The sequence below is a fragment of the Brassica oleracea genome, chromosome C1 (genome assembly GCF_000695525.1).
Source record: "Brassica oleracea var. oleracea cultivar TO1000 chromosome C1, BOL, whole genome shotgun sequence".
Classification (NCBI taxonomy): domain Eukaryota; kingdom Viridiplantae; phylum Streptophyta; class Magnoliopsida; order Brassicales; family Brassicaceae; genus Brassica; species Brassica oleracea.
Window position 1 is genome coordinate 35,903,523 of NC_027748.1, and position 19,551 is coordinate 35,923,073.

The 19,551-nt window shown below is 30.0% G+C and overlaps 1 protein-coding gene across 1 annotated transcript; it reads left to right on the plus strand.

Moving 5' to 3' along the window:
- Nucleotides 1-3,906: 3,906 nt before the first annotated feature.
- Nucleotides 3,907-5,043, plus strand: LOC106338601 (F-box protein At3g17710-like). Its single transcript, XM_013777541.1, has one exon. The coding sequence runs from the start codon at nt 3,907-3,909 to the stop codon at nt 5,041-5,043; it is 1,137 nt and encodes a 378-aa protein (XP_013632995.1).
- The last annotated feature ends 14,508 nt before the right edge of the window (nt 5,044-19,551 follow it).

A 19,551-nucleotide genomic window follows, 5' to 3' on the forward strand; every position in this document is an offset into this window, starting at 1 on the left:
GCTGATGTCAATGTCGATCAACACAGTTATGTGTCTATCGATCAGTGCTGGTCCGGTACTGTCGAATGATGTCGACCTGGTCTCATTGGTCGATGGGCTGGCAATCGTCTCCTCAAATCTTCTTTTTAACTCAAAGTAAAATATAATATTAGTAGAACTTCCCCTAGACTTAAACAATACTGTCCCCAGTGTTATACAATCTAAGATTGGTGGCAAATAATTCATAAGTACAAAATTTAACAAGGAGAAACGTTATACCTAATCGCTAATGGTGAGTGTAGATCGACACAGTTAAGTGGCGATCGATCAATACTCGTGATGCTCTGTCGTCCGACAATGGCTTGTTGTCGTCCGACAATGGCTTGTTGTCGTAAATCGCTGCTGGTATATCAACTCTTCTTTCTTGAATCTTTTTTTGCGATGAACAGTCACTGCTACAGTGCCTATTGACGGCGCTGCTGCAGTGTCGTTTGACAGTATTCACCTTTTTCTTTTTTTTTATCTAATAGTGGGTTACTTCTCATTCAACGCTTATTTTCATTCATTATCTTCATTTCTGAAAATTTTATTCAGTCCTGGATGAGAATAAGAACTTGTCTCAAACCAAGTGTCAATGTCTACTTTCTGAAACTTCATCATTCTTTTGTAAAAGCTTTAAGGATTGATTTGTACTATCTATCGAAACTGATCTACTAGAAAAATGCCGTTCCCTTTCATAACTTTAGTAGAGTTTTTGTCAGTTTTTGTCAGTTTTTGTGGCTGGAGGTAAAAAGCTCCAAGTAGAAACTTCGACGACAAAGTATGTGTGGTGGAGAATTTGTCTCTTCCAAAGGTGCCGCGTGTAACTGAATGTACTAAAGTCTAGAAAGACGTGCTAATTGTTCATGTTTATCGTTGAAATTTTGTTATCATCTGTATCATGTGTCATGTTAACAAAATGTTGACAAAAAAATAAATCTCCATGTAATCCATAATTATTACGAGTAAATTTATCATAAAGCTCAAAAATTAAATTTTTTATTCGTACCACAAAATAATACTTTTAATTATTTACTAACTGATTTTTCCGTGCATAGGTATAAATATTATAAAATAAATATATTATAATAATTTATTAATATTTTATTTTTAATTTTTAATTATTTTATTATTTATATTGTAATCAATATGAATGGTTTTAAATAACATTATGTTATTTTAATTATATGTATGATTTTGGATATATTAGATAACATTTACTTTTTCGATTTAACTATAATATTTTTGTTGTACAAATTAATTTTTATTAATTTTGTTATTTTGATGTAATTTGATTATTGTCTTAGATTTGTAAACATATTTTAGTAAAATTATGTATAATATAATATATATTGTTTTGACAATCAAATAGTAAAGTAAACTAAAGTGTTGAAGATTCAAAGTTATATAAATAATATAACAATGATAGTCGCTTTGAAACCTTATTCATATATATATATATATATATATGTTATACAAAATACTTAATTTTATTTGTTGGTTAATATATTTATAATATTATTTGTAATATGTTGAGCCGTTCTATAATTTATATGTTAAAAATATTACTATAAATAAAAAATATTATTTTTAATTTAATGTTTGACTTTGCATAAAAAAATTGAATTGGTCTAGTTACTCATTTTGTGAATGTATTGTGTTACATATATTCCATCAAATTAAAGTATACATATTTTTATTCATTATATTAGTTTGGTTATTCAGTTTAGTAATTTAGTATATGTTAATTTCAAAAAAAAAATTATAAAAATAAAATGATGATAGGTATAAAGTAACATAAAAACATAACCGATAAATTCTAAAAGGGAAGGTTATTTCTTTACTTTACTATCAAGATTATTTTTCTAAACTTTTCTTTTTATGAAATCACATTATATATATATATATATATATATATATATATATATATATATATTTTGTCTTAAATTATATTAATACTTTATTAATCATATATGTTATTTGAAAATATAAAAGAGAACTTAAATAAAAAAGAAAATAAAGTTATCTTAATTTTTGTTATTTAAAATATTTTGTAATAATTTGAAAAATAGATTGATTTAAATAAAATTCTTAATACTTTTAAAATATATATTATGTTGTTTAATATTATATTTTAAAAAGGAAGATTATTTATTTACTTTAAAATCAAGATTATTTTATAAACTTTCTTTATTATGAATTATACTATATATAAAAAAAATTCGTTTTTAAAATTGGTTTTTGTTTAATTATATTGGTTATTTGAAAAATAAAGAAAATGGATACCTAAATAAAAAAAATAAAAAAAAGAATAAATATTTAATAATGATAATTAAATATATTTGATTCATTAAGAGTATCATCGTAATCAACCACCGTGAGAGTTAACGTTAGCACGACACATAGAAAACTGATTTATCAAATAACATTATAGAGATAAAGCAGTTATAAGTTCTCAAATTTATCAGTAAAAATTAGCTTTTATTTCTTTGGTAAATTTTATATTATTATTTTTAAAGTACATAATAAATAATTACAAATTTTGAATATAACTAAAAAGATATTCTTACTTATATACAAGTCTTTCTATTCATTATTATGAAATAAATAAATGTTTTATAAATTTAGAATCTAAATAAAAAAAACTTTTATCATACAATTGTCCTGATTAAATAACATTATAAATTATGTATGTTCTGATTATTTGAAAAATTATGATTTATTTCTTTTTAAGTAGCAAAATTTTATATATTAATTATAATATTTATTATTACTTTCTGGAGTTCGTGCATATTAAAAATATAATATATATTTTCAATTAGTAATATTATTTATTTTTACTATGGAATTTCTAATAACTATAAGACAATAAGATTTGATCAAATAATATTATAAACTAATGAATGGTAAATATATTAAAATCATTAAAATCAATTATTAAGAATATTTTAAAATATATCTATTTATAATTATAAAAAACTTACTTTCAAATATAAAATAAGTATAAAATAATTATATAATTATTAATTTAATATTTTTTGTTAATGAAATTATTTTCTTATTTATTTTATAAGTTATTAATTATTCAGTAAAATATATATATTTTATTTATTTAACTGACTATAAATTAGAATCTGGATAAGTTTTTGTTTACTTATATAATTTTAATCTATTCACAAAAAATATATTATGAAATAAATATTGGAATATATATCGTAGTAAATTAGTTATGTTCTTATAATTTGAAATTTTTTTTTTCTATTAAAATATTTTTTCATAAATTTCAACATATAAAGTTTTTATCTTAATCATATAAAATATCTATGCGTTATTAATTAACTTTTATTATCAACAAAATTAAATTTTGATTTAATTTAGATTTTTTTGTCACAGTTTATGTTATTAGTCTCATAATAATAGTTGAAATTTTAGATTTAAATGAAAATATACATATAATTTTAATTAGTCATTTTCTCAGGAATCTTACCAGTTATTTAGAAATGATGTAATTTTAAAATTAAAATCTTCATATAGTTCAACAAATAACAAAATTTTCATCCTTATCATAAAATATACTTTTTGTTATTACTCAATAGATCAATTAATAATTATTGATTAAGCAATATGTTTTATCAACAAATCTGGCTTATAAATTATTTTATGTTTTGAAAATAATTTGGTTATATTTTATGGTAATAGATCTTAGCATATAATAAATATTTATTGATTTAGCTTATACTTCAAAAAGAGAAAAAGATTATTTGTGTGCACAATTTGTTTTATATTCCTATCACACACACACACACACACACACATATATATATATATATATATATATACATAAAGCTTTTCACTTTGTTTATGTATTAGGGTGGAAAAAAAAAATAGATGACAACGATAAAGCTTCCGTGGGATATGGAGGTAGAGTTACTCACTTGGCTTCCACCTCGATCTCTTGTTCGGTTCCGAGCCGTGTGCAAAAAATGGAACTCTCTTCTCAATGACAAGAGTTTTCTCAACCAGCACTCGTCTAGATCTCGTCCCCAGTTCATTTTCTTAACTAAATCGAAGACTTACTCGATTGACGTTGACCTCGGCGGCGCAGGAGTTGGTCCAACGATAAAGATGTGTGAGGTAGCATCTGATTTTCCTTGTCAACCTATGAATTGGGAAAATATTAATGTCGCATCTTGCGACGGATTACTGTTTCGTGAATTTTTGAGGAAAGGCGTGGCTGTCTGGAATCCTTGGTGTAAACATATGGGGTTGATAGAGTTCAAGGAAAAAGATTTTTATTTTGGAGGGGTAGGATACGATAGTAATAGACCCGAAAAAGGTTACCAGATCTTGGGTTATTTTTGTAGAGTCGACGACACTTGCAAAAAAGGTTACGATAAATTTGCGGTTTACGAGTGTGCTGCTAAGACGTTTAAATTTATTGACTCTCCTTTCAGGAAGTGGTCTCTGTGGTCCGCCATCACTGAGGCGGCTGCCCCTTTGTCTTTGAAGGGAAATTTGTTTTGGATTGGTTACTGTGACGAGATACGTGAAAGTACCATCCAAAGCTTTAGTTTTTCCAGGGGTATATTCATCAAAAAGTTTTGCATGCTGCCTTGTGAGAAAGTTTTTTATGTCAATAAACTTGTCCTAGCTATTTATAAGGGAGATCGGTTATCGTTGCTAAATCAACGCTACGCAACAGGAAAGATTGAGATTTGGGTGACAAAGGATAAGATTGATGATAGAGCGCAAGTGGTGTGGGAAAACTTGATGAATTTGTCAACAACTAACTTACCAAGGCTAAAAGGTGAATATTATGGCGTTAGGTATTTTATTATTGACAAAACCATAATCATGTGTTACGGCAACAGTCAAACTGGAGCTGCTTGCATCTACATTGTGAGGGGAGATATGCTCAAGAAGATTCCAATAAACTATGGGAATGTTCTTAAGTTTTACCACCGTGTCTATTTTCCAAATTTGATCCGGCTTCCTTTAGAATTCAGACGATCGCTGGAAATTTAAAATTGTTTTTCTTGTTTTTAATTTTTTTTATCTCAAATCTGATCTCATAAAAACATTGGCTTAATATTAAAGTTGGATTACAATAAAAAATTATAATTTGGTGCTGTTTGCAGTAAAAAAATATGTAGTATAAATTATAGATGTAGATATAAAATATTGAGTTCATATTTTTGGTAGTTGATGTTGTTAACTTCAATTTATTTAACTGCTGAGACAATGCATACGAATCATGCATCACCAAACCATTTAAACTACCTACGTAAAATGTCATTTTGATATATTTATGTCTATAGTAGTAAATATCCGAGTGTAAGAATGTGAATTAAATAGAAAAACGATAGAAAAATAGGCAACTAATGAAATTATATAAGAAAAAATTCGCTCTATATACAAGAATAATCGCTAAATTTGCAAACTAGGGTGACCGATGGTTTACTTATTATCTTTTACTGTACATCAATACTATTAAAATAGAATGGAAAAGTTGGACCGAACTTGTTTCTAGGTAAATATTTTTAAAAATACTATATAATCAATACGATTAAAACATAAGCGCAAAGTTGGACTCAACTTGCTTCTTCTGGGTAAAACATTTTCAGAATACTATATAACACACAATTAATACTCATATAACATTATGATTAAGCCTAATACATTTGTAATAAAAAAATTATTCTAAACTCGCTTTATATATGTTAAGAATTTATGTCAAGAAAATATTTATGGTAAGAATTTAAATATGAGACGATTATAAATGATTTCTTTTATAAAGTGATATTATTTATAGAAACAAATATTAATGTCTCCAGATCTTAACTTATTTAACAAAAAAAAGTATTTTTAACTAGATTGTTAAGAAATCTTAATTTCCTCCCAACAATTTAATTTATATATACTCAATAGTAACAAATTATCAATACTATTAAAACAGAAGTACAAAGTCAAAATTCGACAGGGTTAATGATAATTTTTAGATTTTTACCTGGTCTTATCATATTTTTAATTAATTAATGAAATTTTCATTAAATTTGAACTAGATTATATAGGGATCACCAGGTATACCATTCAACCGCGTATCCGTGTCGGACATGAAAATACTTGATATCTATTTCTTAATATAAATATGTAGATCAAAATTCGAAAACAGTATTTAATTTCGACTAACATTTTTACCCAAAAATCAAATCTTTGCTTTAAAAGCGCAAGTCAAAATCTAGTTTTCTATTAAAACCAATGTAGCACTAGTGTAGAGATGGTTTAACCTACTCTAAAATCGAGCGTTTGAGAAAATGAATGATTTTTTATACTTCTGGAAATGTTGGATAGGAAGATGAGAAGCTTAATGCAGAAAAATTTCTCAGATTTCAGATATGAATTGACTTAGCCAGCTACGAAAACATTACCTAACATATGTAATGTCACAAAATAATAAAAATAACCATTTTAATATCTGGCTATATTAATTTCATTTTTTTTTGTCGTAGCTGGATACATATATTTCCTAATAATCTAAGTAATGATAAAGTTTCATACAACCTTGTATTATTTAGAGAATATAGTTAAAGTCAAGTCATAGTATGAGTAAGAGCAACATTATTGGTTAGTATCTAAAAACAAGTATCTAAGCAAATTAATATCAATACTATTAAAATGGAAAGAGACCTAAAAATTTTATTTAAATAAAGTTGTTGGACCCTTTCATTAACTAACAATATATTGGTCTTACCATAATATTTGCCTAACAATATGTAACCTAAAATTTCTCTAACAATTATTTAGACCATAATTTATTTATTAGGCCACATCTTTTTGTACATACGAAAAAGTTATACGACGTATATCCCTTTATATGTTAATTGAGAATCATTTAAAAAATAGTTACCTTATATTTTGTAATATTTACAATTGAAGCTTGTTGATGTGTCGATTAATTACATCTCAATTTTGCTGAGGTGGCGTCATTATAATCGATTTAAGAATATGTTAGACCAACCTTATATTCTCTAGGGAAATTTTATATTCCCACGTATATAAATCGAAGTCTAAGTCTATAATAATGACTAACAATAATGAAATACCCATACTAACAGTTCGTGATCTACTGATGACTAACGAGTCGTTTACCCATATTGATAGTTATGTCATTGTCTAAAACGTTTTCAATATTATTTTCCAGCTATGATACAAAAGAAATATAATTTCCAGAATTTTTTCTACCTCACTTTCATGAAGCAATTGTATCTAAAATTTGTTATATATATTTTAAGTTGACATTGCGGTGTAAGATCATCTATTCAAGCAATCTATCACACCTATACATCTCATGACTTCCTTAGCATTTTTCTTAGTAATTCTCTGTTAAAACTTGTCTATAAGTATCTGTTCTGCCCAAGTACATGTTTTATTGGTATCAAGCATTTGAGAGCTTATATATTTCTCTATAAGCTGCCAAGTAGATGATCTATTAGAATTTTTCTAAGGATTTTTAAATATATGTTTCTCTACAGACTGCCCAAGAATATGATCTCTTAGTATCAAACATTTGATCAATAGACTTCGTGAATCTCAACATAGTACCATATCTATCAAAATAATGCTTAAGAGTTATCACCAGAAAGTCAATCTTTCAATCAAGTCATTCTTCATGTCTACCTCGGTTTAGAAGTATTTGTGATTCTATGATTTTAGTGCCAATTGAACCGGACAATGTTAGGAAACAGTTGTGGCCGGTTAAGCAAAGAGTGAAGTCGTTTTATGTTAGTTTCTCATGAAAGTTTATTGTATGGAAATTTACAGAACATCTTGATATACAAGTTTGACAAGATCTCTATATGAGAATATAGAAATTTAATATCTAATAACTACCAAAGATACTGCATATATACTTGGTTACCAAGTCTAACAGATTTAATGCTAACTAGATCTCGATCCGCGCAACCGCGCGAGTTTTTGTTTTCATTTATTTTTATATAAATGTTTTGTTTTCAATTCTAAATTGGTATATTATAATATATATGTATCTATCAATTTTTAAAGCATAATAAGTTTATTGTATATTTTTTTCATTGAATAGATTGTTTCAAACTTTCACATGTATTTGTATCTTCTTCTATATATATATTTTCGAATTATTATTTCATTATTAAAATCGTAACTATATATATAAAGATTAGTAAAATATTGTTTTGTCGTCATATTCAAAGATATTGTAACATTTCACAAATTTAGAATTTTTTTTAAAAGTTAAACTTTTCGTTTCATAGATTTATATTATCGAGTAAATAATTAAACATTTAATTTTTGTTTAATTTTTAAAATAAATTATACAGTTTAAAATTTGTTTTCATTGGTTTAAGGTAGTAAATATTAATCATTGTTAGATAATATGATTTTTGTTATTTAAAAAAATATTTATAATGTTAAAAGTTAGCATTGACAAACATTTAAATATTTAGCATATAGAGGTATTGTATTACAACATTAAATTATATCTATTTAATTTATACTATCTATAAATCCAATGGATCATCTATTGTTTAAATCCAATTATTGATAGCCCGATAAAAATTTCTGGTAGGCCCAAAATTTAAATGATAAGATTATATATTAAATGTAACATGACTTTATAGAAATAGGTCCACTAGGTCCATTTTTTAAAAAATCACACATGAATCAAGGTTGTGAATTCTTTTTTAATATATAAGATATTATCATTAATACAAACTAGGAAGTTAGGGAAATTAAATATCTTTTAACCTATGTCCGTATGTATATGTGAGGATATTTTCTATACAAATACTTTTGTAGTTTTCTTTTACATAATCTCATCCTGCACTTTGCGCAGGTTTCATCCTAGTATCCGTTAATTTATCAGCCCATATCGTTTGCTACACGAAAATAATATACCACATATACTTTATATACTTTATTATACTTTTCTCTAAACATGTGTTATTAATCTAATAATCCATACAAAAGTCATTTCACCCACTATAAATAAACTATATCAATCGTTAACACATTTCCTATGTATTTGACCATGAAACATTAGTATTACTTATTTTCAAATCTTATAAAACTCTATTATTGTCGATTGATTATAAGTTATCCCTTTTACATTTCACGTTGATGATGTATACCATGAACCATGACTCCATGAGTAGTACTCATTATCAATCTTATAGAAACTTAGTATTGTCTACCAATTGTATGCTTAGCCCATTCAACATTTTTAATCTTGATGATATATATACCATGAACCATGGTTAATAATTATGACTATATTAAAAAATTGTATATTGTTGTCGATAAATATTTTTGTGACATTTTTAAAGTTTATAATCCAGTATTAATCATAAACTTACTATATACACTAAATCCTATATTCTAAATCTTATAAAAAGTTTATTAAATATTTCCCAATATATAGCAAAAAAAATCTATATGTTTCAGATTATCCAGATCTGTATATTCGGGAAGATGTGATTTTCAGTATATACTTCGAATATTCATAAATGCAAAGAATCCAAAATGATATCCCTTATATATTAATTGAGAATCTTTTTAAAAAAAATTATTACCTTAAGTTTGTATTAATTAAAAAAAACATCATCCTATGTGGCAGTTGTGTATGCCTTCTAAATCCTATTTAAAATAATTCTAGAACACCTTATATAAACCATAGTTTTAAAATATAATGTTGGTCGCATATTTCCATTACTAAATATCATAGCAACTGTCGCATTAAAACACAAAGTTAATGCGTTTTAAATACCATTCTGTAATACAGAAACTTGCAATATCTTTCTCGAAAACTTGCTAGACACTCATAATATCTTTCTCATAAAATATGCAATAGATTCATTAAATCCCTATATAAGAAATTAAGAAGCATATGCAAAGTTCATTGTGATTACAACTACCGAAAATTGAATAACCTAGAAAAATATATTGCTCTTGACTTCCAACGGCCGCTTTTAGCCTTGCGTGTGACTTGGAACCATTCAATCCATGTGGAAGATCAAGGCCAAGATCATACAACTTTAGAAACAATATTCTTTTGCAGGTGGTCTTACTACTGAGATGGTCCTAATCGATTCAAATGAGAGTTATGTTATTACAAAGTTAATTGAAGAAGACACGACCTTTGCCTTAAAGCTTATCTGACGCCTATTTACTCAGCATATGTCATTGTGGGTTTGCTGGATTAAATATTATTTTCTCAGGAACAGCTCCTTTGGGACGTAAAGGATACTCAAAAAGGGTCTTGGATGTGGAGGAAACTGCTCAAGCTAAGATATGTGGTGTATGGTTTCTTTAATATGGAGGTGAAGGATGGGCAAACAACCTTTTTTTGGTTTGATAACTGGTTAGGCAAGGAGCGTTTGATTGATATCACTGGGACTGCTGGAACTACTTATATTGAACTGCCTCGTCGTGCCACAGCCAGTGATGCAGTGAAACTGAATTTTTGAGCCATATGTGGACAGCGGAGTCGTCATTATCATTGCCTTCACGCTGACATCGTTGCAGAACCGGTGCTTGACTCTCAGTATGGGAGAGATGTAGTTCTATGGAGACTAGGCGATGATGACTACCAAGATAAGTTCTCCAACTCTAAGACTTGGGAACAAATACGAGTACGGAAGGCTACTGTGGGATGGAGTAAAGTTGTATGGTTTGGGCAAGGGGTCCCTAGGTTCTCCTTCATTACATGGCTAGCAGTCAAGAGCAGGCTATCAACGGGTGATAGGATGCGTTCTTGGGGGATTATACAGGGTTGTACGTTTTGTGGAGAACGGGATGAGACAAGAGATCATTTTTTCTTCGCGTGCCCTTACTCCTTCACAGTTTGGCACGGCTTGGCAAATCAAATCCTTGGCTCTCATATCGACTCAACCATCTGCAGGCGCTGATGGCTGGTTCGCTCGATACTATCCTTCTCAAAAGGTTTTTCCAAATGACTATCTATCATACTTGGCGAGAACCTAATGCTAGGAGACATCACACAAGCTGGATGACAGTTGATGCCATGCGCACTGCAATCGATAAGACAATGTGAAATCGTATCTCGTCTTTCAAATATAAAGGAGGACATAAGTATGCAGGACTTCTTCAGAGATGGTTCTTACACACCATGTAGATGAGGTTTTCATTTAATTATTTCCGCTTACACATAGCATACAAAATTAGTCATATAATTCTTTTGTAAATGTTAATTCCCAAAAAAGATCAATAAATTTGAAATTTCCCCAAAAAAAAAGAAGAAACAACCAATTTGCAGGTGGTTCCTTGACCATTTTTGTATTTACAGCCATATAGTTTGATCATTAGCGTGCCAAACATTAAGAACCAAGATAAGCAATAAAAATAAAATGCTTCTGTTTACACATTTACAATAGTTATGATCGTTCACATGGTAAGATCAAATAAAAACTGAATTACCAAACAAAACATTAGTTCTAACATTCTTAATGCATTAGTCCAACTTTTAAATTTATTTTTAACCAATTGCTTTTAAAATAGATAAAACGGCGAAATCTACTCAAATAAGTATAAAATAGCCAGATTAAACCTTATTTTATATAACATAACTCATTTTTATATTGATTTTTTTAAAATAGAATGGTTTTTATACAGTATTTGTTACTTAACTCAGAAATTTTTTTTTTTTAATATAAACTCTTGTTTTCTTTATTCTGACAACGCTTTCAAACGTGAACTGTATTTTAATAATTTTATTAACAGAGTATGAATAGTCGAAACTAATAAAATATGCCACTAATTATATTTTCAAAAGAAAATTGAATGCTATAAGCCAGTTTTTTATATTTTAATTAGTAGTGAGACATGACTTTGTAGATGATGCAAACATTATTCTCATTCAATAACTTTTCTGGAATAATTTTTCAGGTACAGAAAAAATTAAGCAAAAAACAAGCAAAATGTAAGCAAAAATGGTTAGATTTCTTTTGTGTCACTATTTTTCTAGAAAATAAAAGTAAAAACTGACGTGGAATACAATATAGTCTATGTAGTAATTGAATTGTTAATCCAAATACAATATGATTTCAACTAAAGTGAATACAATCCATTATTTAATCTAAGTAATATAAATTGTTTTTAAGTAACCAAATTCATGAAAGGGCAAATAATTTTGTCCAGATTCTAACTAATTTGGAGTGATGATTTATGATTCCGGATGATATTATATGTTTAAGTAAATTATTATTTATAATTTTTTTACAAACTTATGTTATAGTTTTAGTAAAGGTTTATTGTTTCTTTGTTATTAATTGTTTATTTTTGTTTTCCCAACTGATTATTGAATTTATGTTTTGATTATCTATTGATTCTTAGTTGTGTTTTTTTTATTATCTCAAGGCTAAGCTTAAGTTTGATGGTTAAAAAGGAGAAAATAATTTCGTGAGATTCATTATTCTTTATTTTGATTAGTGTGAGTTTCATGAAAGATGAAAAATAATAATGAAATGGTTTTTCTTACTTTTGATTATATTAGGTATTTTTATTAAATTATTATATGTTGACCAAAAAATCGATGTTAAATTTTTTTTGTTGGATTAAAAATGAAAGTTTACAGAAATAAGCAAAATTTGTTTTAATAGATTTGAAATAAATAAGAAAAAAATAAAAAATTTAAGGATAATTAATTAATTCCAAGATAATAATGATAATGTGTCAATTTTATAGAGTGCATAATAATGATGTGTTATTATTTTTAACAATTTAACTGGTTTTTATACAGTATATGTTACCTAAGTTAGGAAACAATAGTCCCCTATATATTAATCATGTAGCATTACAACATATTTTCGTAGTCACGTGTCATCACGAGGATGATTCTTAGAATTGTTAGAAAAATAAGTTGGTCCATATAAATATATAGTATGATTTTTATTAAACTAACTATCAAATTAATTAATAGTGTACAAACAAATATTTTTTCTTTCCTTAAATAAAAACTACATAATTACCTAATATGGTTAACATATATATGATAATTAATGATTATGAATAATACATATTTGATAACAATTTTTCTAACTTCTATTTTTTTTTGTTTAATTTTATACTATTATAAGAAATTAAACAATCACATTAAGCATATAATAAAAAAATTAGATTTTTTCTTATATGTTATATTTTGAATTTTTAAAAACGACTATAAATTATTAGAAAGGATAAAAGTCCCACATTGAAAATTTTGTGATCAATTGTTTAACTTTTTTGTGTTCAGGCAAGATACAAATGATGATTATATATCGTAGGGGTGGGCGTTCAGATATACGTTCGGGTTCGTATCGGGTATTTCAATATAAATGTATAAAACCCATTCGGATATTTCTACACTTCGAGTCGGCAACCGGTATTTAATATTCGGGTTTGGATATTTTGGGCCGGGTTCGGATATTTAAATTTTGAAGAAAAAACAAATAAAGGATTCATTGTTTAAGTTTTTTGTATTTAAATATATATTTTAACTTATCTGGTTTTCTAATTTAAAAAAAAAAATTAAACTATTAATAGGTTTGAAGATAAAACTTTAAAAATAGAAAGACAATAATTTAGTTGTTGTTTTGAAATTTTTAGTGCAAATTTTGTTAATGCAAGAAACAAGAGCTTGATATATATTTTAAGAGTAGCAAATAATTTTGTCCATAATTATATGCATATAATCTAATTTTGAGCAATAATCATCATTAATATAAATATTTTGAATAAAATGAGAAAAGTAAACTAGAAATATAGGGTTAAGTATACTTATGTTTGGTTATCTTCAGATATCTATTCATGTTCAGATATTACTCGTTTTGATTTAAATATTACCTGAACTGGTGAAATAAGTAATTTATTTTGTTGTTCTAGAATTAGATGATTTTTAGACTGAGCTGGTGAATATATACTTGACAGACATTTATATTTTGAGTCTGCACTTATATATTCTATAACTGCTTGATATATTAGATTTAAACACTAATCAGTTAATATAGTTTGCTGGTATTTTTTTTTCAAAATTTTGATTCTTAGATATGTATCTGGAGTGAAACTAATTTTTACAGATGTCCATTTCTTTTTTTTAAATTGACACTTATTAAATTCACCGAATTCATAAAAAAAGTTAAAAAAAAGAAATTTAACTTATATCAATAAAACAAAGACGAGAATGAAAGCACAATTTTATAGAGGTAGAAAATGAACTCACTTATGGAGAGTCAATAGTAAACAAATCGAGAGCAGAAAACCTAATCACTTTCGTCATTATACAATCGATGTTGTCTATTTGGTTTGGTGATTTGTGTCAGCCGCAAAACTTAACTTTCTTTTGTGCATATGAAGTCTTAAAAGTAATTAAAATGAGATGTAATATGTTAACTTTTCAACAACGATGATATATTTAAGATACCAAATTCGTCATTTTATAATCGATAAAGATTGTAGTGTTGCAAAATGTTAAACCCCTTTAATAAACAAACATTATTATAAAAACTCACTCCGCGCATGCGCACGGATTTTCATCTAGTCTAACTATATATATATATATATATATATAAAGTAGACTTTGTTCTCTTCTTATGACATGTGGAATAGGGGTTTGTTGACATGTGTCCACATGTTTTTTCTTTTTGTATTTTAGATCACATTTCTTTTAGATTATTACAATTTCTCTTATCACTTTCTAATTGTGCACTATCTAATCCTTCTCACATTAAGTATCATTATAGTTTGAGAATCTATTTTATTGGTCACTAAAATTTAAAAAATAAATAAAATAATATAAATATATTTTAAATATTTAATTTATTCACAACTAAAAATAGCATAAACTTTCATCATTTTATTATTTTTACTATTTTCTATGATTTCTTTTACAAATTATATATTTATTTTACTATTAAAGTTATAAAATAACCAAACTAAAAATAAGAAACTAGAGCGCAACACAAAATTTAAACCTAAAACCTCCATTATCACTCGGAAAAATAATGCCATAGTAACACTAATTCAATTGAGGTCCAGAGCTGAGAAGAGATCAAGAACGAAGACTAACTTACCTCATTGTACCATAAAGTATCTTGGCCAGAACAAGTAAAAATAAAAAAGGGATAGAAAGATAAAATCTGAAACAAAGGAATCCCCCGGACAAAAATAAGCGCAATCAAACACCAACGAAAGAACCAAGAAAGCAGACGAGAGAGAGAATAATAATCGGAAGGCCAAAGTTACCAAAAAGCAGGAAGATGCATGTCTAAAGTACTGGAAGCACAACCACTAGCAAAAAGTTAAGAAACACCTCACAAACTAAACAAGAACAGACAAAGCGTCCATGCAAGTGAAGAAACACAAAGCTCTGGATAGAAAAGACCAAAGCTCCAAGAGACTAACTACGCACACCTATACCAAAGGAAACATGGGAAGAACAAAAACAACCTGAGGGAGGGATAATAGAACCCAACCACAGCGAAATCAGAGAATAAGCTGGAGACCAGAAATAGCCTTCAAATCCCACATACCATACACGAACGAAAACATTATCCAAACCTGGAGTTGTAAGCCTGGTGAAAGGGAGAGCTACAAGAGATGCGAGCAACGATGAAAGCTGCGACGAGATGAGAAAACAGAGAGGAAAAGGGAGACAAAACAAAATCAGCAAACAATGAAGCTGTCCTCGAGCTATGAAAGAGAGCATTGAAGTCATATCCCCAAAAACTAGATCTTGAAAACCAAGACGAGTAAGGACTATTGAACGGTAAACCAACAATGAGGAAGACAACATCAAAGACGACTAAAATCTGGCCCAACCCAAGGAGATGCAGTTCCTAATATCAGCCGGAATCTAAGGAAGAAGAGGAGCAACCAATATTGATTGAAAAAGCCTACAACGTTGTGAGAAACAACCACATAACTGGAAACTCATAAAGTCGATTTACAACAAATTCTGTATAATCTCACCGACGATGAAGGCGAGGAAGAACAAGAGCAGGAGGTGAGTCAACTGATTGGAAAATCCGGAGAGATGAAAGGTGTTGAGGGAGCTCGTAAGAGATTGAAAATCTCGGTGCCCCATTTTGATAATACTAGCCTCATTAAGCAGTATGACAAAACTCTCATTGGCAGGTGCATGAATCCGGCGGGGCAGGATATAAATGCACTCCTTGTGATGTTTCCTAAGATTTGGAAGGTGGAGGATCGTGTTGCTGGTACTGACCTGGGGTTTGGACGCTTCCAGTTTGATTTTGTGGAGGAGGAAGATATTGAGGCAGTAGTGACGATGCAACTCTACCACTTCGACTACTGGATGATCGCATTGGCTCGGTGGCATCCAAAGATGCCACGGGACTTCCCTTCGGAGATACCATTTTGGATCAAGGTATTGGGTGTCCCTCTGGAGTTTTGGGACGTAGCAACTTTTCAAAGCATTGGGGATGCGTTAGGAGAAACGGTGGAGGTTGATCTTGATTATGGTAAAATCAAAGTGGTTGTGGATGGCCGCAAGGAGTTGTGTTTTGACACGACCATGGACTTTGTTGGTGGGGAGTTCCATGGAGGAGATGAGGCTCTAATATCGCTTAAGTATGAGAAGTTATTTGGGTACTGCGGAACATGTTTAAGCCTTTCTCATGATCAGGAGCAGTGTCCACTAACTACAAAGAGTCCACCAAAGAAGAAGGAGATTAGGGAGTTGCCTCTAGCTAGACAAGAAGATATAGCTAGGAGTTACAAAGGTGTGGTCATAAATGGAGAGGGGGAACAGCAAGTAAAATGAAAGGATCATAGAGATTACTATGGCAAGGGAAAAGGGAAGATGTATGAGGAGCAGGAGTCCAAATGGGTGAAGGTACCTGAGAGAGGAAGCTATCGGAATTAGGGCTACCGCAACAATCAAAGAGGAGACGATGGAGGTATAGATACAGGGGCGAACGGGGTGACCGAACCAGAAGATACGGTAAGGTGGAGAACTTCAGGTCTGCTCGGGGGGTGCGACGTGGTGCTAGTCCACGAACTGGAGGAGCAGAGGATGCACGGGAAGAGGGGTAGATTCGCCATCAGGATCACAGAGCTCAGCGTCTTGAAGATGAGCTCCCGCTTTCAATACCGTTGCAGGGTAACGAGGCTCAGATAGAAGATTCTAAGGTAAACTCAGTTTTGGAAAGTGAGGAGAACGGATTAGATGTAGTCAATGAGTTTTTAGCAACTGAGAATAATAAGGGTGAGGAAGATAGCATGGAGCTAGCGGATGAACAAGTTAACCTAGGTGGTGATGATGGAGAAGACGTGGAGAATGCTGGTGGGGAGGAAAACTTTCAGAATCTCACAGATGGAGAAGTTGAGGAAAGTAATGATCAGATTGACGATACACTGGGAGACATTAAGGAGGACGACATTAAAGTGTGTGGAACGGAAGAGAAGGAAGCTGCTGCAGGCGAGGAGGATAAGAAGAAGGGGGCGCGCAGGGGTCTTCTTAAGCCGAGTTTGGTTGCAGGAGGATCAACAAAGGCAAGAATGGTTCAAGCTTACATCTCCAACCGTAAGCGCACGTCCACTAAACCTGTGAACCGTAATGGAGAAGGATCAAAGCAGCAGGAGGAGAACGGTACCTCAAATCCCAAACCTCATTCGACCAAACCCTAGAGTTCTATGGATTTACGAGCTACAGAAGAGCAGTTCTATGAGCATTTGGAGTCTCCTGGTTATTTCCTTTTATTTGCATTAATAAGCTCTTTGAGCATTTATTTTATTGGTGTCTTTAGTTTTTATTTGAATTTGGTTCTTTGTTTGAGCTTTGAAAGATCGATCTATAAGATCTTGAATGGGAATATGACTGGTTTTTTGGTTTTATGGTATTATGTCTGGTACGCATGGTGGATTTCTGGTTTAGTATGTCTACTCTTTAAAAGCTCTGGATGTGTTACTGGATTGTTGGTTAGTTTGGTCATGGATCTGTTTATGTGTTTGGTCTCCTTAAACCAAATACATATACAATGGTGGTGCATGGTGATGCAAGTGTTTGGGTGGAGGAGTGGTTTCCACGCTAAGGGTTACATGAGCGTTGATATTACGTTATCTCTACATCAATTATGGTTTTTGGTTTCTTTATTTCTACATAATAAAAGAAAGCGTATGGAGGAGATGTATTATTGGATGAATGATTGGTGCCTTTCAATGAATATTGGGTTCATCTACTTGGTGTGGTATGGGTTTTCACTGGGTTTAAGAGTTTTGTTTTGTCAATTGCAATATATTTTTTTCACACAGATGGTGCAAACGAATATCAGCATGGCAATATTTTTTTTTCTTATTTGGTCTTTTAATCAATGGCTTTGGTTATATATGTGTTGGAAGAGAGGTCAACATCTGCAGTTTTTATTGGGAGTAATACGTTTCAAATGGTCACTATGGTATTGGTTAATTTTTGCTTCTCCCATGTTGTTGGAGAGCTTGGCGGAGAGCATTAATCTGCGATTGGGAGAGTATGATGGTTACGAAGTTGATGGTGTCGTTTTTTTGGTTGTTTTGTATGGTATGGTGGTGGAGATTTCAGGGTACCATTAAACCCAAATTAAATAGCTCTATAGAGTTTTTTTGTAAATTTTTTAAATGAGAGCACTTAGTTGGAATTGCCGAGGAATGAGAAGCAAATGAACCACAAGTTGTTTAAGGGAGATATGACATAAATATAAGCCGGATTTTTTATTTTTATCGGAAACTAAACAAGATTTTGAGTTCGTTCAAAAATATCAATCACATTTTGGATTTGATAATTTAGTCACAGTTGATCCAGTAGGTCGGAGTGGTGGACTGGCGCTTTACTATAATAATGATTATCAGGTTAAGGTTTTATATTCAAGTAATCGAATGATTGACGTGGAAGCAGTGGCTCTGGGGAAAACGGTTTATTTGACTTTTGTGTATGGGGATCCAGTCAAAGATTTGAGGGAACAAGTGTGGGAACGCTTAACTAGATATGGACTTTTAAGATCAGAACCGTGGTTCATTATTGGCGATTTGAATGAGATTATAGGAAATCATGAAAAAGAGGCACTACAAGAAAAAAACAACGATATTCTGACGGACATTCCGACGGAAAATGAAATCCTCGGAATATCCCGAGGAATTTCCGAGGAAATTCCGAGGAAACACAAAATTTGGTTTCCTCGGAATTTTCTCGGAATATACCGACGGAATTCCGAGGAAATATCAATCCGTCGGTATATTCCGAGGAAATTCCGAGGAAATACATTTTCCTCGGAAAAAACCGATGAATTCCGAGGAAATATTATAGCCGTTGGAGAGCCGTTTGGGGATTTTACAAAATTCCGAGGAAATTCCGACGAACTAACCGTTGGCGTCGGAATTCCGTCGGAATTTCCTCGGTTTGTCGGCAGGATTTAACCTATAAATACAATCACTCCTCTTCCTCTTCATTCGCTCCATATCTTCATCCTCCCTCTTACTCTATTTACACACGAATTTGATTCATAAAAAATA

What these genes read in the sequence shown, in the direction of transcription:
- LOC106338601 (XM_013777541.1), top strand. Translation starts at nt 3,907, where the DNA reads ATGACAACGATAAAGCTTCCGTGGGATATGGAGGTAGAGTTACTCACT.